At 51.0% G+C, this 20,948-nt stretch overlaps 7 protein-coding genes across 7 annotated transcripts; 3 read left to right on the top strand and 4 right to left on the bottom strand.

Moving 5' to 3' along the window:
- Positions 1 to 375: 375 nt before the first annotated feature.
- On the top strand, positions 376 to 2,504 carry N7443_001363 (lysophospholipid acyltransferase family protein; the record flags this gene model as incomplete). Its single annotated transcript, XM_056881419.1, has 2 exons — positions 376 to 1,776; positions 1,827 to 2,504. 2 exons carry the CDS (start codon positions 376 to 378, stop codon positions 2,502 to 2,504), a joined length of 2,079 nt encoding a protein of 692 aa, XP_056746657.1.
- A 733-nt stretch (positions 2,505 to 3,237) lies between these two features.
- N7443_001362 (uncharacterized protein) lies at positions 3,238 to 4,044 on the top strand (the record flags this gene model as incomplete). The annotated part of the gene is made up of 1 exon (XM_056881418.1): positions 3,238 to 4,044. One exon carries the CDS (start codon positions 3,238 to 3,240, stop codon positions 4,042 to 4,044), a length of 807 nt encoding a protein of 268 aa, XP_056746656.1.
- A 331-nt stretch (positions 4,045 to 4,375) lies between these two features.
- On the bottom strand, positions 4,376 to 8,667 carry N7443_001361 (uncharacterized protein; the record flags this gene model as incomplete). The annotated part of the gene is made up of 4 exons (XM_056881417.1): positions 4,376 to 5,851; positions 5,900 to 8,173; positions 8,284 to 8,472; positions 8,587 to 8,667. 4 exons carry the CDS (start codon positions 8,665 to 8,667, stop codon positions 4,376 to 4,378), a joined length of 4,020 nt encoding a protein of 1,339 aa, XP_056746655.1.
- A 616-nt stretch (positions 8,668 to 9,283) lies between these two features.
- N7443_001360 (Sfi1 family protein) lies at positions 9,284 to 12,651 on the bottom strand (the record flags this gene model as incomplete). Its single annotated transcript, XM_056881416.1, has 2 exons — positions 9,284 to 12,525; positions 12,588 to 12,651. The coding sequence occupies 2 exons, from the start codon at positions 12,649 to 12,651 to the stop codon at positions 9,284 to 9,286; spliced, it is 3,306 nt and encodes a 1,101-aa protein (XP_056746654.1).
- Positions 12,652 to 12,979: 328 nt separating this feature from the next.
- On the top strand, positions 12,980 to 13,266 carry N7443_001359 (uncharacterized protein; the record flags this gene model as incomplete). Its single annotated transcript, XM_056881415.1, has 3 exons — positions 12,980 to 13,042; positions 13,094 to 13,189; positions 13,243 to 13,266. 3 exons carry the CDS (start codon positions 12,980 to 12,982, stop codon positions 13,264 to 13,266), a joined length of 183 nt encoding a protein of 60 aa, XP_056746653.1.
- Positions 13,267 to 13,534: 268 nt separating this feature from the next.
- On the bottom strand, positions 13,535 to 16,826 carry N7443_001358 (isoleucine--tRNA ligase ILS1; the record flags this gene model as incomplete). The annotated part of the gene is made up of 2 exons (XM_056881414.1): positions 13,535 to 16,339; positions 16,398 to 16,826. The coding sequence occupies 2 exons, from the start codon at positions 16,824 to 16,826 to the stop codon at positions 13,535 to 13,537; spliced, it is 3,234 nt and encodes a 1,077-aa protein (XP_056746652.1).
- A 258-nt stretch (positions 16,827 to 17,084) lies between these two features.
- N7443_001357 (uncharacterized protein) lies at positions 17,085 to 20,654 on the bottom strand (the record flags this gene model as incomplete). The annotated part of the gene is made up of 6 exons (XM_056881413.1): positions 17,085 to 17,150; positions 17,204 to 19,462; positions 19,512 to 19,969; positions 20,027 to 20,222; positions 20,272 to 20,322; positions 20,379 to 20,654. The coding sequence occupies 6 exons, from the start codon at positions 20,652 to 20,654 to the stop codon at positions 17,085 to 17,087; spliced, it is 3,306 nt and encodes a 1,101-aa protein (XP_056746651.1).
- Positions 20,655 to 20,948: the final 294 nt, after the last annotated feature.

The following is a 20,948-nucleotide window of genomic DNA, read 5'->3' as shown; positions in this document are numbered from 1 at the left end:
TCCTTGATATGGTTGACCTTTCTTCTGAGTCTTGTATACATTGGGCGGCGGCTGGCGGCAATACCGTTTTTGGTCCGTAATAATTCTGTAAGATAATAACTGAAAAAGGTTGTTCCAATATTCTGAACAGCTAGAAACTAACTCGACACGTTGAAGAGTATCACGATTTTCCTACACCAATTCAATTTTGATTAATTTTCACGAAAATTCCTACAGTGAAAGGAGCGTAGAACAGCAGCGAGGGAAAAACAGTCGGCCCGCCCCCTCAGCCATTGGCAACCACCACCACCTGCCACATCCCTCAAATCCACGTCTCTCGTCCTGCAGGAATCCTTTTTGAGTCAAGTCGTCTGCATACGTCCCTACGCGGCGATCATGGCGGCCCGGAGGATGATCCCTTGGCTATACGACCTCGTCCTATGGCTCTTCACCTGGGCTCTGGACCTCTTCTTCCGCGAGATCTACCCCCGCGGAGCCTGGCGGGTTCCTGAAAGAGGTCCCGTATTGATCGTGGCTGCCCCTCATGCCAACCAATTCGTCGATTCGGCCATCTTGATGCACCTGCTCAAGTCCCAGGCCCACCGGCGGGTCAGCTTTCTGATTGCTCAAAAATCCATGAACGAGCCTTATATCGGAACCCTTGCATCATGCATGGGCGCTCTGCCAGTCGTTCGCTCTATGGACTTGACGAAGCGGGGGAAAGGTACTATCTACCTTCCCGATCCCGAAAATGATCCAGCCTTGGTCAATGGTGTCGACACCGATTTCACGCAGTCCGAGTTTATGAGTGGCGGCTCACTCACCGTCAAAGGACCTGATGGACCCCAGACTGCATCAATTGATGAGGTGATCAGCCCAACTAGTCTTCGCCTTAAAAAGGCATTTGTTTCGCCACTTTCCGATGATCCGGGTCGCAAGGGCCAGAGCTTCAAGATCGCTCCCCATGTTGACCAGAGTCAGATGTTTGATGCCGTTTACAAAGAGCTTTCTAATGGAGGCTGCATTGGCATTTTCCCAGAGGGAGGTAGCCATGACCGCTCGAATTTGTTACCTCTCAAAGCCGGTGCGGCCCTGATGTCGCTAGGTGCCCTGGCCCGTGACCCAGACTGCGGCTTATCAATCGTGCCTTGCGGTATGAATTATTTCCATCCTCACAAATTCCGGTCGAGGGGAGTCATCGAATTTGGACGCCCGATTCACGTTCATCCCGATCAAGTCGAAGCATTCAAAGCCGGAGGGACTAGCAAACGAAATGCTGTGGGATCTCTACTCGAAACGATTTATGAGGGTCTCGAGGCTGTCACCCAGATCAGCCCCGACCATGAAACACTCATCATGGTTCAATCTACCAGGAAGCTTTACAATCCCATCAGCAAGAAAATTCCCCTACCGCTCGTTATTGAGTTCAATAGGAGATTACTGAAGGGTTACGAAGCAAACCACGATGACCCCCGCGTGAAAGCTCTCAGGAAAGCAGTGAAAGAGTATAACAGACGCTTGGAATCTCTTGGAATCAAAGACCATCAGGTAGAATGGGGCAACATTGAAGAGAAACCTTGGTGGCTTACGCTTATTACATTGTTCTATCGTCTGTGTAAGCTTCTAGTATTGAGCTTTGGAACATTGCCAGGCGTTTTACTGTTTTGGCCCGTCTTTGTCGCCACAAAGGTGATCTCGGAGAAGAAAAGACGGCGGGCACTAGCTGCGTCAGTTGTGAAGCTGGCCGCGCATGATGTTATGGCCACCTGGAAGTTACTGGTTGCCATGGGATTAGCGGTAAGCCTTATGTCTTTGATTAAAGTGAACCCTCTAACATGATTTTCCAGCCGACCCTTTATGCTTACTACACGATTGTTGTCACTGCTTGGCTACGATATAACAGAAACGAGGGCTATTACTCGGATGCTGTACCTACCTGGATGGTGGCGAGGACCTATGTACCCGATGCAATTCCTCTCTGGATGTTTGCGATGGGCTTCTACACCCACATGGTTTTCATCAGCTACGCAGCTCTTCGCTTTGGTGAAGTGGGAATGGATATCATCAAGTCTCTCCCGCCGCTTATCGTTGCATTGAACCCACTGTCCTCCACGTCGCTGACCAACCTGAGAGAGCATCGCGAAGCACTATCGGAGCTAGTCACGGAGACTATCAACGACCTTGGATTCGGCATTCTGCCTGACGTTGATGCTGAAATTCCATCTGATACATACAGGCCCGATGCCTATCAATCCCGCCTGAAGAGCATGCCACCGAGTGAACCGAGTAGTCGAGAGCTCAGCCGTAGCAGATCGAACGGCCCGGCTGGTGGCCCGCAGCTCAAGGGACTCAGCTCTATCAACTCGAAGGGTGATCTCGATTTGGAGCAGATCGATCGAAAGATTCAGACACAGTTGAAGGGACGTGGAAGACGATCGAACACTACCGGTGCATACGAGACAGGCGAGTCAATTCTGAAATACAAGATGACCCCTGGGACAAAGGAAGACAAAAAGAAAAGATGATATGACTCTTAGTGGCGTCATATTTTAATCTTCTCGCCAATTTATTCTCAAAATAAAGCATTCAATTCTCTCATTGTACCATTTTGGAACAAAACAATCCATCTTGACGTTTGTCAAACATAATTTTGTCGATGCTTTCCTTTCGCCCGTATAGTACAGCAAGCATATGACGTTTCCTCTCTGCTAATGAGCCCTTCCAGAATGATCATACGAATGTCTATCCTTGGCCCGTCAAGTCGCCCACCCGACAACTGACATGATGGTCCAGCGATCAAATGCCGATCCAGCCTCCTGAGAGGTCGATAGCCCTGCTCTGGAATGTGCGGACCGCGCTTCAATGCCTATCTGGGCAATAAGGACGCGCATACGATCCTAGATCAGCGTTATCCTCCCCCTTTTGGGCCTGGAATGCTTGTTGACTTTTCTAACTGGCTTCTGAACAGGACCTTTGACACACTCCTGCCACCAAGTATGACGCCGGACGCCATTCTTCGCTGTCAAGAACGCCGTTGGGCGTGCTATTCGCGTTTCACCAGCCATATCGCCGCCATTTGGTCATTCTTACCCGCCATCTTAATATCCCGGGCGCAAGATTCATGGAATGACGCTGCATATAAGAAGCCGAGCATCTTGATCCTCTTGCCCTGGCACAAGACCCTCAATCAAACTATCCTGCAAACTATCCTGCAAAACCACCTCGATCTTATCAACCTTAGACGAGTCAAACCTTGCCATGCATTCTTCCATCCTCACTTTCGCCCTCCTTACCACTCCCATTTACGCCGCCACTAGTGCGCGCGTCTGGGCACACTTCTACCCCAGCTGCCCTGGGGAGCCTTTTTCGGACCTTGCCACCTACGAAAACTATGAAGAAACCGCCCCATCCATCGACATCAAAGTTGGCGAATGCACCAACATTGGTGTCCCATCCTACGAGCACAACCTCGTCAGTGCCATTTCCGTGGACGCAGAGCTGCTCTCCCGCGAACACAACAATTATTTTTCATCTGACAGCACAAATTGCAATATCACCGTACACGAAGTCCCCGAGTGCGTCGAGCCACCTCTAATTGTCAAGGAGATTCGCAACGGCGTTGAAGTCAGCGAATGTGAGCCCCGTCGATTTGCTGCCTTCAGCGAGGTGTGGTTGCAGCTGGTCTGCGACAACGCTGGCACGGAGTCTCTCGAGAACCAGAGCGAAGATATCCCGCGCATCGAGGAGACTGCCAAGATTCAACAGGCCAGCAATGTCCAGACTCCCGGCTCCAACTCAAACTCATGGCACGTGGCGCAGTCCGCCCAGTCTGAGCGCGAGCCTGAGCAGGAAGGTCGTGTTAACAATGCTGGCCATGCTGAGAGCGAGAACATGGTGCTCGGCATCATGGAGAAGCTTGCGCAGAAGCACTCGCACTTTGTTTCGGGTAAGCATCATGCTACCCAGAGCAATGTGTCGCATCACAATGGCACTGCCCCGGGCAACCACACTATGTCGCGGAGGAAGTTGTCTGTCCTGCGCAACCGGTCCAATCGGTTGTATTAAAATTGCTGAAGGTTTATGATGGGGGAAGTGTTTTTTTTCTTCTTTCTAGCGATTTGTGAAAATGTTCTGGCTATTGGAAATATTTTAGAAGTACGTATACTAGAATCAAAAGTGACATCATCAAGCTTCAACCTCTTCCCATCAATTAGATCAACAAAAACTAGAAGTCCACAGATAGCTGCTTAATATCTATTCAGTCCAGGGAAGTTAGCGTAGACACCTTTTGAGTATCCGCTGCCTGAACTACGAATCTTCACAACCTCAAAAGGTGCAATTCGGGGTCTCATGAGTGTCAGATAATATTGAGTGTACATAATTAAAAGCTGCCAATCTAGAATCCAAAGCTATCCAGTAACGAGTTCGCATCGGGCTCATGGAACATCGTCGGCGGAGGCTTGGGCTTGGGCTTTTGCTTGTCCTCGTTGGCAGGCTCCTTTTTCTTCGTGTTCTCAGCCTTCGACCCGGCCAAGCGGACAGGCATATCGGCCACAACGAGACTGCTCCGCCGGCGAAGCAGTTTCCGATAATCAATTCCATCCTCGTGAAGTTCAAGGACCGGTTGTGTCTGCAGTGTTTTAGAAGTAGGTGGCGCGCCTAGGAACTCCCAGCGGCGAACCAGGTCCAAGGCGAGGAGATCGCAGCCCATACGGTCGTAGAGGCGGGCGTTACGCAAGACAAACTCCCATTCCTCGACAGGTCGTACCTGTGACGCACCTTTGAGGGTTTGTAGGGTCTTCTCGCGAAGTTGCTGGTAGAGGACGACCAACGCCGGATCGTTGGAGAGATAGGATTTGGATTGTAGAGTGGCTCGGCCCGGACTTCCTGGGGTTGCGGGTGTGGATGCCAAGAGTGTCTCGACTGGCGAGATCAGTGCTCGGACTGCCATATCTCGTCTTCCGAGCATCCAGAAGGCCCACGAGGCCATCCATCGGTTGCCCTCTGAGGCGGCTGTAGGTAGGATTCGCTCTTCCAAGATTTCCTTCAGTACAGGACCATTATCTCCTTCGTAAACTCGCGCGATCGCAATTGCAAGCTGGATGTCTCCCATTTGTGTGGCGACGACGTTGACGGCATCGCGAAGGCGGTCGGCGAGAAGAAAGAACGATGCAGCATATTCAAATCGTCGTTTTCCAAGCAAGGCATAGGCATTCTTGAGTGCAGATGTTTTCCACCGTGGTTCCTTGAAGTCGTTTGCCAATAATCGCTGGGTAGCGGCTTGTTCACGGTGCCAATGGGCAATGCGCCAGAGACCCTGGAGGATGTTCTTCTTTCCGAGAGCAAGGTAGTAAATTGTACAGTCGATAGGGTTTCTTTCCTCCGTCTTGGTGTACTCGCTTCGAGCGACAATCTCGAGTTGTGCTTTCAATGCTGTTAGATCGGTCAACCACATAAAGATGCCACTTTCTCGAGCAGACTTCCAAGTAAGTTTGCCATTGAACTGACGGGAGACTAAATCTGTGAGAATGTCTTGGCTCCCACTGTGGAAAGCCCAGACAATCTCTCTCCATGATACCGTATCCTTGTTCGCTATTCCTTGACTCCTTCTTAACATGTGCTGTCGGAAGAAGAGAAGGTAGCGGGCCGCATTGTCGTCCATTGACCGTCTGTGCTTCTCTACCATCGCAACACACTGGATAGTATCAACAAGGCGGAACTGCTCATGGCTGGACAATTGTGGTAGCGCGATTCGGGCGAGACTTTCGTTCAAAATGGCTGCGTTTTTTTCGTCCATTACAGACGAAAGCTCATCGTCGACAGAGGCATCGACATATGAAGAGCGCATTTCTTTTGAGCCAGCGAGCAGGATCTATGCTTGTTAGCGCACTAATAATCTAGTCCGAAACAACCCACTTACATCTTCTTCGTAGAAATGCTCCAGTGGCATGTCCAGGAAGCCGTCCAGTTCATCTCCCTCGATGTAAAACTTCAACTTTCGGTGAAGATTCATCAAAATGGAATGCACCAGGCTGGCTTTGCCAGCAAGAATGCATTGTGCCAGGAATTGCGGATGGAAGACCGGCAGGGGACCATTTAAGCGGCTGGCAACGTTGAACATATCAACAGAGGACAGTCCCTTAGACGGAATGCGGAGTTCAGTGACAAGACGGTCTCCCACGTCGATATCTTTATCGTAAACAAACAACTGGTTGCCTGCACCAATAACCAAATGGCCATTCGTGAGCCAGCAAGAGTCGCCAATGGGGTGAGGTGTGAGATCTCGAATCCAAATTTCCCGAACTTGAGTCCAAGAGGGCTGGGAGTCCAGGTAATCGTAGCGAAGCTGTGACAATAGGACAACCTTGTGAGGAAATCCAACAGCCAGAATAGACTGCATGTCTGGAGTTGATGTCCAATCCAAATCTCGAATAATGTCATGTTGGGCGAAATGCTCCTCAAATTCAAGCTGGGCATTGTTGGTATCCCAAATGGTTAGATGAGTTCGGTCCGCATCCACCAAGGCGGCCTTGCGGATAGTGCTTCCACTCGCCAGCGATGGATTCACAATGCCCGTATCGACAGTCGATTTCAACAACCACTCAACCTTCATGTTCGCCTGATCAACTTTGGCACTCCAGCTCCGTACAACTCCACTATGCGTATAAGAGAGAGCAATATCAGGAGAGAATGCATCAAAGGATCCAGAGGTCTTGGCTTTGGGCCCTGCAGGGTCAACTGGTAAAATATAGGCCAAGTCCTCTTTCAAACCCATGTCAAACTCGCAAAACTTCCGAAGCTTGCAATCTTGGTCTTGTTTTCCTCGGAAATTTCCCTCGCCAGACCATTGGATTTCCCACGCTATGCCGTGCATATCTGCTCCGATAGTCGCCACAAAGGCTAAACCGGTAGTTGCTTCAGGTGTGGGGATCGGAAGCACACACAACGGTTTGCTCGATAATGTGAATGGCAGTTGCGCGATTTTTTTCGAATGGTACGAAGAGAAATCCCAGAGAGTAACCCCGTTATGGTGGAGGTTGACAAGAAGATTGGCATTCTCAATCACACACGTTCGATGGATGTGTTCGTCAGATAACAAGACGCTCTTGTGGATCAGCATCGATCCGGTTTCATGTCTCCTTTGCCTCCAAATCATAGCTTTGTTCTCGTCTGTCCGGGAAACAAGTGTATCGCCGGTTGCATTTCGGACAATTTTCTTGACAGGGGCAGTATGACCAGACCAAGACGCTCTTGGAACAACCCGTTTTTTATGTGGTGCAGGGTCAAAAAGAACGTCCACCTGAGAGTCGTACCATTCAATTCGGCCATCAAAATGATGGATGACAATGCTGAGCTTGTCGTCAGATGTATTGCTTTGAAATGCACGGATTTGTGCGTAGTCTTCGTTTGCCGACAGGTTGAACATGAATCCAAACTCCAAGCCCTCCACATGAAGAATGTTGAAGACACTCATATTCGTCTTGACCTTGGACCCGACGTCCTCCAAAGCCCACGCAGACATGTGGCCTTGGCCATCGATTATGACACAGATTTCCGGGCTCGACTTTGCGACTTCAATGAGGTGCTCCAAGGCATGGTTTTCCTTGTTGCCGCTGTTTCTTTGCACGGCCCGCTCCGTCGCAGAGCAGAAATCGCGGCTGTCCAATATGAAACCATATCGTCTCTGTGGCCCCGTATCCGTACTGGCCGCATCTCTAGGCTGAACTGATTCATCCATATCCATTTCCGCCCAAAATTGCAACGGCGATAATGCGTGATGATCTGTCACAGCCCATACGCGAATCTTGTTATCCGCACATAGTGTGTAAAGCACGTTGTCCACCGACTGTTCAGGGTGGCGGGGCAACCGCCAATGTATTCCAGTCAGGACATTCGGATGAGGAAGGTAGGAGACCTCGAATCGCACTTCGTCTGCACCGAATGCTAGCCGCCTCCATACCTTCGCAAGTCTATCATAATGTCCAACCGTCACTATTAAGGCTGAATCGGGAGAGAACTGCGCGAATTTCACGGGGCTCGCGAGCTTTCGTTTCCAAACTAGGCGTGGTTCATCGTAAATAAACCAGAGGGCAAGGCGGGAGTTGCCCACTAGCAACTCGTTCGCGGAACCCCACGACAGGGTATAGATCGGTTCGTTGTCATCGTCGGCGCGGAAGGTATGGGCAAGAGACCACTATAATTATCCGATTGTTAATATTCTTTTGTTCCTTTCACGTACCTTTCATGTATGCGACACCTTCCTCCCACGGGCAGAGCTTAAAAGCCGGTTTGGGTAATGCGCACCTTTAGAGTCTCGCCCTGGATGCCGTACGGCTGGTAGATGAAGACATCCGGCCCTCCACACACAGCAATCTTCCCCGAAGCCTCATCAAAGGCTACAGCTTCGAGCTTTTCGGTATCGTCGACGTATATTGTTTGAAGAAGCGTCTGCGGACCGCCGAGGATAACCAGCGCGTGACCGGAGATGTATGCCTAGTGTTGACGCGCGCGGGCACTGGTTAGCAACGGACACGAACGAAGCAACGTAGCAGGACTTTCAAGCTGCAACGAAGCATGAACAAGCTAGATGCAGGGGTGGGGCCTTACAACGACACGAAGTCCATCCCACAGCGCTGTGCTGAACGACTGGAGTTTGGCTGGGGGCCTCCCCGGCAGTACCGCTCGCATGGAGGCGGGTGGATCGAAGGGTACTCGTTGCGTTTGAGACCTTACACCATCGCCGATTTCAAAGAGCAGCAAAATTAGCACAGAAGGGCGAACGAACGGTCAATTCCAGCTGGGGTTGTGGTTGGTTATGCGCAGGGGATCGAGCGGGAGAGCGTGTCGATTACGCTGCCGCTCCCACTCCGTGGGACCGCCGTGGTCTCACCACAATATATGAAAAACCAGCTAAGTATGGACTCACCAACTCTTTCAAAAAGACTATTATTGAGAAAATGGTACCCTAGCTGTGTTGGAGAAGCCTTGACATTAGCTTTGCCTTTGCGAATGAGGGCGTGCACATAAGACAAACTACAGGTTACTCGGATCTACATCGCATGCTGCGGCGAGCATTCATTGGTGGTCATCACATTCAATCATGTCCAGAAGTACATAGTATAGCCCAAAGCCCAAACAGAGCCGCAAAATTCCACCAACCCCTTATATGCTGCGCCGGATGATATGCATGATGGGACGAAACATGAACGCAATAATCGCAAAGACATTGAAAGTATAGTCATCGCTGATGTACAAAATCCCAGAGTATGAGCACTGGAAATGAAGTCATATACCGGAGAAAGGGTTAGAGTCGTCGGTTCGCTGATTTGCGGCCGTCAGTGGGAGACTCGGGGAGCTCGTCGTCCACGAATCGAACGCTCGTGCCCATCGAGCTTCTGCGACCTGTGCGTGGTCGCATGGAAGATGCTATTTGGGAGGTCGAGGCAGATGCACGGAGGAGACGATGGGCAAATGGTGTATGAAGAGGTGTGGCAGGGGTGGTAGACATTTGCGCCAGTGCTCGGGCACGAGCTGCTCGCTTGGATGGCGAGTTCATGTAGTTCGGTGTGGTAAGTGGGGTTGCAGAGGCCGGCTCTTGTGAAGTCATCGTGAAGTCGGTAAGCTTGAAGGGGGTCTCAGATGGATTCTGAATCCACGGATCGAATAGGGCTGATCCGCCATCAGCGCCTCCAAAGTTCGAGAATCGAGCGGGAGTCATATTAGGAGGGCCCGGAAATCGAGCGGGAGTCATGGCAGGGCCCGGAGAATCTCGAGCCTCGAGTTTAAGTCGGGCTTGTTCCACCCAGTCGCGAAAGAGGTTTCTTGAGTGCCTTCGAAGTGTTCGTTCACGCATTGCTTCAGCAGTCTCCGCTGTGTTGCTCATTTGGAAAACACGAAGGCTGAGTTTACGGAGTGAAGCACCCGCGTTACGCAGAACATGTGAGCGATACATGGAGTCTGCAGTGTCTTCCATTTCCCGACGGATCACATAAGTCTCGGACATTTGGATTAGCTGGTTGAAGGCAATTTCGCGAAAGTAGTTCCAGTCCGCATCTTGGCAATCTTGGGCTCTCTGGAGCGTTTTCTCATGCCATCGAGCATAAAGTTCGGAGACAAGGCGGAGTACTTTTTCACGGTCCATGGCTACTGCTTGTTGTTCCATGTTCAATATACTCTGTGTCTGCCTTGACCAGGTTGAGATGGCCTTGGAAGCCAGGTTGATTTTGGTCTTCCGTCGGATCATCGCATATGCTTCCTGCCGTCGACGTTTAGCAGACTTCAATGAAGCTTTTTGCCAATGCTTGAGCGACTTTTTCATCAAAAAGTAGAAGTCCGCATCGCGAGCCCATGCCTCCATTTTGACTATTTGCTCGTGTTTGGATCTCCAAGCCATAACAGACTCCTGCATGAGGCGTGGAGCGTAAAATTCGAATGCTGCGTATTCTCGCTCGCGCTGAAGTTGAATTTGCTCCCGCCAGAGAGTGAACTTCGCCCGTACCAAGTCTTCTGACCGATGCTCTTCATGATTCTCCGCATGGAATAGTAATCGCGTGTATGTGTCCCGGGTATTAGTCACAAAACGAGTAAACACTTCACGCTTGATACGCTGCTCGTGTATTCTGCGCATCAACTGGAATCTCTCTGCCAAGATCCACTTGTACAAAGTCTCCATTTTCAACCGCTCATCAATTCGGGCACGAAGCGCTAGACAGCGGAGGGTATCGTTCCAAGACGTCCATGCATTGCGTTCGGCTCTGAGTCGGTTCACCTTCTCTGCCTGGTCTGCCATGCGGGCCTTGGCAACCCATTTCGAGAGGGCGTTCTGAAGGATCCTGCCAGATACCATGCCAGATACTTGAGAAGCAGGGGGAGCCAGCCGAGCCTGAATCTTCCATTCGTCAAATGTTTCTCTCAAAGCCTGGAGATGTAGAGAATCATCTGCTTTTCGTTGTGCAAAAACAATGTCCTTCGACCTTTGAGACCATGCTTGAAATGCGGAGCCTAGCACAGAGCGTCTGTTGTGGATGTTGATTTCATGGTCGCGCTCGCGGTTGGTCCGGAAACTCCGAAGCCAGTATAAGAGGGATCGTCGTTTAAGACGATGGTCGTACCACTCAGGCGCTCGCCGTTCACAGAAACCCCAAAACCATTGCCAATACGAGGCATTTCGTAGATTGGTGTTGTGAACTGTGACCGCTTGGGATTCTGCTTCCTTCATATCTGAGATCTTCTTTCGCCATTTATTGAAAGGCTTTTGGAGCACAAAGCGCTGTGCTTTCAACTCATTGACTGCGGTGATTTCGCGCCAGGCATTGAAGTACTTAACACTCAGAACATGCTGTCGAGCAGCGGACGTACGGGCGACCTCTTCAGACGTCAGCTGAGCCCAGTGGGTAAATGCTTTTGTCATAAGGTACAAATCACGAGCACGGCTAGAACGTTCCTCGAGATGTTTAAAGAAGCGCTCAGTCCTGGCGGTGTGGCGCTTGTCTTGAATAATTGCGCGCCAAGGTTCGAATGCTTGTCGGAGCAGGGTACCTCGGTCACGATTGATCGCAACAGTCTCCCTAGTTTCACGGATCTGTCGATTTCGAAATGCTCGCTTGAGCCACTGGGTCAGGATGCGACGGCATATTGCACGCTGTCGATACATGTTAAAGGTAGACGCGTCCCGAAGTAAATCCGATAGTTGAGGCCGATATAGAAGCTCCGGTGATGCCTCTTCTTTTTCGAAATCATCATGCTCCGCAGTCTGTGAGGAGACAGATTTTGACTCTCCCAATGCAAAGCTGTCGGAAGAGCTGATCGAGTGTGAACGTCGGGGCTTTTTGGAAATTGTCATTCTTTTCGAGCGGTCATGATCAACAGCTGAGCGCGCCACCACTCCGTTGGTCAATGGCTTCCCTTCCTTGTCCACATCTTTATGTTGTACAGAGTCAAGTCTACTTATCAATCGGCGCCCAACATCTAAGAACTGTGCGATCAAGTGTGTTCGATCCGGTGAATTTAGTATGCCGTTTGGGAGTTTCGGGTTTGGTGACAGCTTCGGCTTCGAGAAGTCGGGTTTCCCAACTTGCAAGCGTGACATTGATGAGCGTGAGCTCGGGCGCTCAATCAAGCTTTTTTGTGTCGCATCCTCGCCAATATCAACCGTAGTATTGAAGGATGCACGTCTTCTTGGGGTGATCGGAGTTCCATTTGTAGTATGAAAGAGGTCGGTATCTGTAGGTTGTGTGTGCGCGCCGTTGATCGAATAGTGCTCGCTCTCTTGCGTTTCGTTGAGTTCCGTTGAGGGATCCTCTCCAAAGTCCATCACGATTCCCATCTGTTGCAGCGCATTCTCGAACTTGTCGAAAAGCGTAGGCCCCTCGACACCTTTGCTCCCCATCTTGAATAGGAAGCGCAGGCACGCATGGCCCGGGTCTGCGCTGGAATCATGTTCCTTAATAACCTCATCATATGCCGCGAAAAGCGCTCGGAATGGGAGTTGCTCAACCTCAGGCTTCCCCTCGGCGCGACTGACAACTTGGTAGAGGAAACCGACATCTGACATCGCGTAGCGGATTAGAATTGGAACCAAAACAAGTGGTTTCATTTTAATAACATACCATCATCGGAGAGAGAGGAGGTCTCTTCGGTCACGGCGCGCCGCTGAGAAGGTATCGGAGGCATCGAAAAATCGCGACCTACAGCGCGCTTGTCGCATCTGGATCATAGAGCCGCACCAAACGGATCATCGCGAAGGTGGGGAAATCATAGACAATAATATATGCGCAGCGACCACTCTGCGCCTAAGGAGAGAAAATAAGCAAACGATTGGAGATCAAAGCCCGCAGCGATCGTGCACGAGTTGTTTTGGTGGTCGCGACAGAAACATGCCCCGACAGCACGTGACCCTTAGGTAACCATCGCGCATTCCTCACGTTTCCTCTTTTAGATTTCAGTCGCCTCAACTACTATCTGCTTTCGCGGGTTGACTTGTGATCGCTTTCATCTCAAGATGCCTGCCAGGACTCGACCAGTCGAGAAATTTGCCAAGGCTACGGCCCAGTGCTCAGTCGAGGTCCGACATCACCCTTGAATTGGATGTCAACGGAGCTAACCGGTCAACCAGGCCGCAGCATATGGCAAGTGTGTCGTCTCCGATTACAGCTCGGTTCACAAGGATATGTGTGCCAAGGAGTTCATGCGGTTGAAAGACTGCTTTTTGGTGAGCAGGCTTGGCTTTTGGAAGTATCGGGTACGCATAGCTAACTTCTTCAGGCGGCTTCCAAAAAGGCCAATTAAGAGCCAATTCGGTCTTTGTTACTGGATTCGAGGAGTTTGGGCATCGCAGGCGCTTTTTTAAAGGTGTGATTATTGTACATTATTATATCATCACATGAAGGTTTATGAGAATTCGACATTGCTAGAGCTAGTAGAACTTTCAGAAGAGTAGATATGAAGGCTCATAAAACATATATTTCATTCATGGGATCAGAAACCAATGGAAACTGTAGACATCTGTCTACAAAATCTTTTCTTAAGCTGAGGGCTTCATCTAAATGCCCAACCCTTACAGCTTGACCAGGCGGAGCAAGAAGGTGGCATTCTGCACCTCCTGGTCCTCCTGAGCAATGGTGCTCGCCTCATTAGCAACAGGAGGTTTGCCATCAACCAGAGCACGCTCATCAAGAGGGCGACGCACAGCCTTCTCGATAGCCGATGCCTGGGACTTGAAGGCCTCATCGAGGCCAATGTTCTCCGGGTCAGAGAGAATGGTGTACTCCATCTTCACATCGTCTGTGGGAGCCAGACCAGCCTTCTTACGGAGACGCTGAACACGGTTGATGATCTCACGACCAAGACCCTGGTGCGCTAGCTCGGGGTAGAGGTTGGCATCGAGAATAGTCATCACATCCGCGTCGGTATTAGTCTCCATGCCAGACGAGCCTGAGTCCTCCTTGATGCCACGCTTGACAACGAGATCACCGTCGACAAGCTCAATGCCGTCGACAATGATCTTCTTATCAGCGACGTACTTCTTGACATCCTCGCTGGACAGGGAAGGCAGGGCCTTCTTGACCTTCTGCACATCCTTCTTAAGCTTCTTGCCCAAAGTGGGCCAGTCAGCATTGACGCTGTACTGGACATTGTACTTAGCCTCATCGGTCGACAAGACGAGATCAAGAACGTTGAGTTCCTCCAGAATGTAGCCCTCGAGAGATTTAACGTCATCAAGGTACTGCTGATCCTGGTGGATAACCACGAGGGACTTGAGAGGAGTCTTTAAGCCAATAGACTTGCGCTCACGGGAGATACGGCCTAGCTCAATGACCTTTTGCATGCGTGCTACTCTGCGCTCGACAACCTCATCGAACAACTCCTGGCGCACCTCGGGGAAGCCAAGGAAGTGAACACTGCGGGGATCCTCAGCACGAAGACCCTCGGGGATAAGAGGAAGAAGTCGCTGGTAAATGTTGTCGGTGAGGAAGGGGGTGAACGGAGCAAGACCGCGGACTAAGGTGTAGAGAACCTCAAACAGGGTGTTCAGAGCATGCAAAGTGTCATCGACACCGTTCTCACCCTTGAGACGCTTCCGGTTGAAGCGAATGTACCAGTTGGTGGTGTTCTCAATCAGCTCCAGCAAGCGAGGCACAACGGTGTAAAGGCGGTAGCCGGCCATCTCCTCATTGACAAAGATGAGCAAACTCTGGCAACTGGCCAGGATCCAGCGATCCATAACGTTGGTGTTGGTGGACTCGGCCTTGGGGTCGAAGACGAAGTCAACATCAGAGGCCTTCTTCAAGAGAGTCACCTGACCCTCAAAGAACTTGTAGCTGTTCCACAGCGGAAGGAGAACCTTGCTGACAATCTCCTTGACGCCAGATTCTTTGAACCGAAGAGGCTCGGCTCGGACGACAGGAGAGTTGATCAGGTAAAGACGCAGGGCATCCGAACCATAGCGGTCCATAATCAGGGTAGGATCCGGGTAGTTCTTCAGTCTCTTCGACATCTTCTTGCCATCCTCGGCAAGAACAATACCGTTGACCACGCAATTCTTGAAAGGTAGTTTGCCGAAGAGGTGAGTTCCAAGAACGGTCAAAGTGTAGAACCATCCACGGGTCTGGTCCAGACCCTCGGCAATGAAGTCACCGGGGAAACTCTTCTCGAACTGTTCCTTGTTCTCGAAGGGATAGTGTTGGGAGGCGTAAGGCATGCTACCCGACTCGAACCAGCAGTCGAATACTTCGCTAACACGGCGGAGTTCGCCCTTGCCCTCTTTGCTCGGGATAGTGATGTGATCCACCTTGTCGCGGTGGAGATCGGTAAGCTCGCCCGTGTAACCGCTCAGTTTCTTGAGCTCCTCAACGCTACCAATAGCAACAACCTCCTTGAAATCTTCACTGACCCATAGAGGGAGAGGAGTGCCCCAGAAACGATTACGGGAAATGTTCCAGTCACGGGCATTCTTGATCCAGCTAGAGAACCGTCGATCCTTGACAAATGACGGGACCCAGTGGGACTCTTCAATACCCTCAAGCATTTGAGGGATGATAGGAGTGATCTTTACGAACCATGAAGGCACGGCACGGTAGATCAGAGGAGTGTCAGACCGCCAGCAGAAGGGGTAGCTGTGAGTAATCTGGCTGTCAACGAGGATGCGGCCATTACCCTTAAGGTGCTTGATGATACCCTTGTCAGCAGCCTTGACATGTTGACCAACGAAGTCTCGGACCTCTTCAGTGAAGCAACCCTGGGGGTCAACAGGGTTCGGGGGAGGACGAGTTTCGGTAACAACGCCGTGATTCACGGCGACCTGGTAATCTTCCTCACCAAAAGCAGGAGCCTGGTGAACAATACCAACACCATCCTCAGCGGTAACATATTCGTCGTTAAGCACACAGAAACCGGAGTCCTTGAACTGCTCGTAGAAGTAGTCGAAGAGAGGCTCGTACTTCCATCCCAGCATGTCTTTGCCCTTGATGCGGTCCACAATCTTGAACTTAGCCTTCTTGGGGTCCTTGTAGATAGTGCGGAGCAGAGACTCAAGGAGAATGTAGTTCTTCTTGGTGGCCTCGTCGTAGACCTTGACGTACTCGAAGTTGGGGTGGGCGCACAAGCCGGTGTGAGAGGGGAGGGTCCACGGGGTAGTGGTCCATGCAAGCAGGCAGGTCTCGGGGTCGTCCAGCAGGGGGAAGGTCACGACAACGGCAGGATCCTGAACATCCTTGTAGTTCTGCTGGGCTTCAAAGTTGCTAAGAGGCGTATTGAGGGCGGTCGAGTACGGCATGACACGGTAGCCACGGTAGACCAAGCCCTTATCAAAAAGCTGCTTGAAGACCCACCATACGGATTCCATGAAGGAGGTGTTCATAGTCTGGTTCAAGAGGCGATTGTTAGCAAAGAAGCATAGCGGACGTATAAATCAAGCGCACCTTGTAGTCGTTGTCGAAGTCAATCCAGCGACCGAGACGCTCAATAGTCTGGCGCCATTCCCCAGCAAATCGCATGACAATAGCCTTGCACTCCTCGTTGTACTTTTCAATGCCGATCTTCTCGACGGCCTCGAGACCGGACATGCCGAGCTTCTTATCAATCTCGTATTCAATGGGAACACCGTGAGTATCCCAACCGAATCGGCGCTCAACATAATAGCCCTTCATCGCCCAGTATCTGGGAATAATATCCTTGATAGTGGAGGCTAACAAGTGGCCATAATGGGGCAGACCGGTTGCGAACGGAGGACCGTCGTAGAAAGTGTAGGGTTCACGGCCCCGGGAAAGCTCAACCTGACGGTTGAAGGCATCAATCTCCCTCCACCGCTTGAGGACAGTTTCCTCCTCGGCGGGAAAATCGATCGACATTTTGAGTGTTGGTTGCGACCAGAAGTTGAGGGGTAGATAAAATGAGGGCTGGCAAAAAATAGTGGTGGGGTGTGACTCAGCCCCTCCGCCCACCGGACTTAGGCGGTGAGCTTCTACTTGAAAACAAAGAATGGGACATATAGACAGATGGTATGCTCTGCAAGTGAATCAAGGTATTTGTTTTGAACATTCAATAAAGTACCAGGGTGATGCGTTCCAGACCTGCCCTTGCTATATACGGACTGGACAATGCACCCTCTATTCCTCGTCGTCGTCCTCATCCTCATCCTCGGAAACTTCTTGTCCCAAATCCTTAAGCCGTTGCTGGAAGATGTTAGTCTTTTTCTTACACGTGAAGAGTTATAGTGACAACGTACCTTGTCCTCATTCCTCTTAGTCTCAAGGTCACCAAAGACAATGAGAAGGTCATCCAATTCGGTCTGAGTAGCTTGGCGAGCTTCGTCCTTTTCTTTCGCTTCCGACTGAGCCTTCTCAAGCTGAGCCTGGATCTTCTTGAGCGCATCGGCTGCGTTATGAGCCTGTGACTCGGCCTCCTTCACCTTGCGCTCCGCCTCGGCGGCGCGTGCTTCCAGTTCCGAGTATTTGGACTTGAAACCTTCGCTGGCTGTCTCCTTATCTTTGCCCGACTGTTCCTGGGATTTGGCCAGGTCCGCTTGAAGAATCTCCATAGACTTCTTGAGTTCGGCTGTCTTGGATGTGTGTTGACCCTCGGCCGCGGCCATTTGTGACTCCAGATCTCCAATGGCAGTCTTGAAGCCCACGACCTCCGCCTCGTGCTTTTGATTGCGCCCCTTGGCTGCAGACAAGTCTGACTCCAGGCTTTTAATCTTAGACTCGGAGCTTGCAACATCCTTCTCATGCTGGTCCTTGACTGCCTCAACGGCGGCCAAGTCAGACTCCAGATTTTCAATAGTAGTCTTGAAGCCCGCAATTTCTGTGTCATGCTGTGCCCTGGTGGATCCGAGAGTAGAGTCGAGGCTCTGGAGCTTTTGAGTGAGATCTGAAATTTCTCCTGCATGACCTTCTTTGAACTGGCTGGCAGTAGACTCAAGCTCGTGGATCGTCTTTTTCAGGCCAGCAACATCGCCAGCATGCTGTTCTTGGACTTTAGATAGCTGAAATTCCAGGTTCCGCCTACCCTGTTGCAAGCTGGCAACCTCACCGGCATGCTGTTCACGGGCCTTTGAGAGTTCAGACTCCAGCTGACGGATGGTCTTTTGCAAGCCAGCAACTTCCTGGTCGTGATGCGCCTTCACCTTTGCGCTCTTCTTTTCGAAGTCGGCCGAGGCCGCCTTCAATTGATTGTCAATGGCACGAAGCTGCTCTCCGTGTTGCTTCAGTAGCTCGTTCTTCGACGCTTTATGTTGTTCATCCAGCTTGGACATTGCCTGCTCATGTGACTGGAGGAGGGACTGGGTACCCTGCTGCGCCTTGGACATCTCGGCAGAGGTCGACTCCTTCGTCTTGCGATGGTCCAGCTGCTCCTGGTCAAGCCTGCGTTGAATACTCACAAGATCGCTCTCCAGTTTCTGGAGGGACTGGCTCCGATCGTCAAGTTCAGCACGTAGGGAATCCACCAATTCGCGAGAGACGCCCTTCTCAACACCATTGGCCATAACAGATATTTCGAAGCCCGGTTCTCGATCGATGGCCCGGATGAATCGGCTGAAGTTATCTTTGAGGAATTCAACAAAAGAGCGATCGAAGAATACCTCAGGAAGCCCGCCGTCAATTTGACCAGCTGCCGTCTGAGGAAGAACCTCAAAGTCCCGGACCAAGGGGCATTCGCGCAGTTTTGTGATCTTATCAATGTACTGCTCTCTCCCAAGCTGTTCGAGAAGAAGCTTGTGTAGGGTGACTCGAGGGATTGGGGAATCTTTGGTGGAAAATTCGTAGATAATTCCAAGCAAAACGGTGCACAGACCGGGAATCAGCTTGCTCGGGACTCTTTGGTGTTTAATCTCTTGGAGAAGGGTCTGAATGCTACTTCCCTCTCCGAGGAGGTCATTGACAACATCCGGGTCTTCGAAGAGCCAGCCACAAAGTAGCATCAGGTAGCCAACAGTGATCCTTTCGTCATCGCCTCGTTGCAGGCCAGTGATCAAGTTGCCAACCACTGACTGGACACTGGTGACAACCTCTTCGCCACTCTCAGCATCGCCCTCCGTGACTTTCATGGCAGTGGCTTTTGCCTCCTCGTCATCGGAGATTAGGTGGAACATTAACACACAAGCCATCCAGACTTGGTATGGGTCTGCATTGCCCCGAGATTCCGGTGCCGTAAGCAAGACAGACATGATGTTGGGGATGCGGTCCTGGCCGCTGAGATGTCCATCGATGGCTCGGCGAAGAACATGCATACGGATACCAGTGTGCTGAGCAAAGAATGCCTTCATACACTCACAGGCCGCAAGACGCGCATCTAGCATGTTGTTGGGTGAAGGTTGAAGGCTTAGTTTCAAAAAAGCTTCGATAACGTTGATTCGTTCTGGTTCTGCCGCATTGCCATTGACAGTCGGGTCATGGGGTACAGAGCCCCAGATCACTTCAATGTCACCAAACCTCTCCTGCAATGGAGAGTTTCCGCGGATGAGATCAGCGCAGGTAGAAAGAGCCTATACCGGTCAGCACCGTCCACAAATCGAAGTGCAAGAATGGTCTCACCTTCGCGGTAACATTGACACTGAACTTCTGGCCAAAGGCAATGCTTAAGACCTGCTCCGTCACACCATTCTGCCAAAAGGCTGTCTGGTTGATGGGCGTACTCATACCACCTCGGACCAAGAATAACTGGATGATGGCCAAAAGACCCCAAACATTCTTGTCTCGTTGCAACAAAGTCCATTGCGCAGGAGGCTCGTCGTCCTCTTGCTGACAATCAATAAGAAGCTTCGTGACCTTCTTTGCGCAGCCGGTCTCCCGGAAGAACGACTGGTTTGAAACATTGAATCGAAGCAGATTCGCGAGCAAGGAAAGACAATCCTCGACCACTTCTGTACCATGTATCATAGACCCCTCTGTGTCGATCAATGAAAAAATAATTTCGAAGGTGTTTTCGAAGGCGACCAGTTTTTGCAGCTCCTCGGAGGAGGGGGTCAGGGCGATGAGAAGCACTAGGCCCTCTATAGATCAAGACCGATTAGTTTCACTGACGCAAACCAATCGAGGGTGCTTCATACCATTTCTGACAGGCTCTCGAATATCCGTTAGCACGCTAACCAGCTTGGAAATTCCCAAGGGCGCAGTGAAGATGCACTCTTGTGTTCGCTCCGGTCTCGCACTGCAGATGTGGGACATCAATTGGAGGGAATATAGACGGGAGTAAAATTCTCTGGTTTCTAGCAGGTCTAGAAGAATCGTAATATTGTCTTGTCTCTGCTTATTGGTTAGCTTCGTCCAAGGTCGAGACGTTTGTAGGTCGCACCTGTGTGAATTCATCTGCCAACCATAGAGCTATTTCATCAGACGCTTCAGGCTGTAAAACAGTCAGCACCTGCACAGCGATTAATCAGCGGCATATCAATCACTGACACTCGTCTCGTCTGGCGTGAATAGCATCAAAAGGGTCTCAAGGACCACTTTGGTGGTGTCCACATCTTCCTGATCATTGCGCAGGCTGCTGATCAACGATCGCAGACCTCCCGAAGCTACCGATGCAGGGTAAATCTTTGCAAAGCTTCTCAATCCTTGTATGGCGGCGCGCCGATCTTCCAGTAAAGTTGCATTTTGCAACCGACTGCTAAGTACATCGATTGTGTCCGTTGCCGTTTGTTTGGCCGGAGCTTGCGACTCGAGGATTCGGAACATCTCAGCTAGATCGCAATCTCATGGTCACCGCCCGGGGCTACAGGAGCTGATTGGCATCGAAGGGAGGAATAAAAAGCAGAAAGTAGTTGAGTTGCCCTGAGATTCAAGTCAAGCTGGCCGAAAGTGACCAAGGGGGCTAAAAGCCGATCGTGGCCGGAAGCGCTGCAAAACGCCGACCGCCCGGAAATAATAATATGCAGTCGCAGAGACTTCCGCTTTCTCTCGACATCCACATTGCGCCGCGAGACATTTTCTGCGGTTGCTATCGCTTGATCTCATTTTCTTTCTTCTTCT

This window comes from Penicillium atrosanguineum, assembly GCF_028827265.1.
Source record: "Penicillium atrosanguineum strain IBT 20685 chromosome Unknown utg000001l_segment0_segment0, whole genome shotgun sequence".
NCBI classification, from domain to species: domain Eukaryota; kingdom Fungi; phylum Ascomycota; class Eurotiomycetes; order Eurotiales; family Aspergillaceae; genus Penicillium; species Penicillium atrosanguineum.
This window is presented reverse-complemented; position numbering and strand designations above follow the sequence as displayed.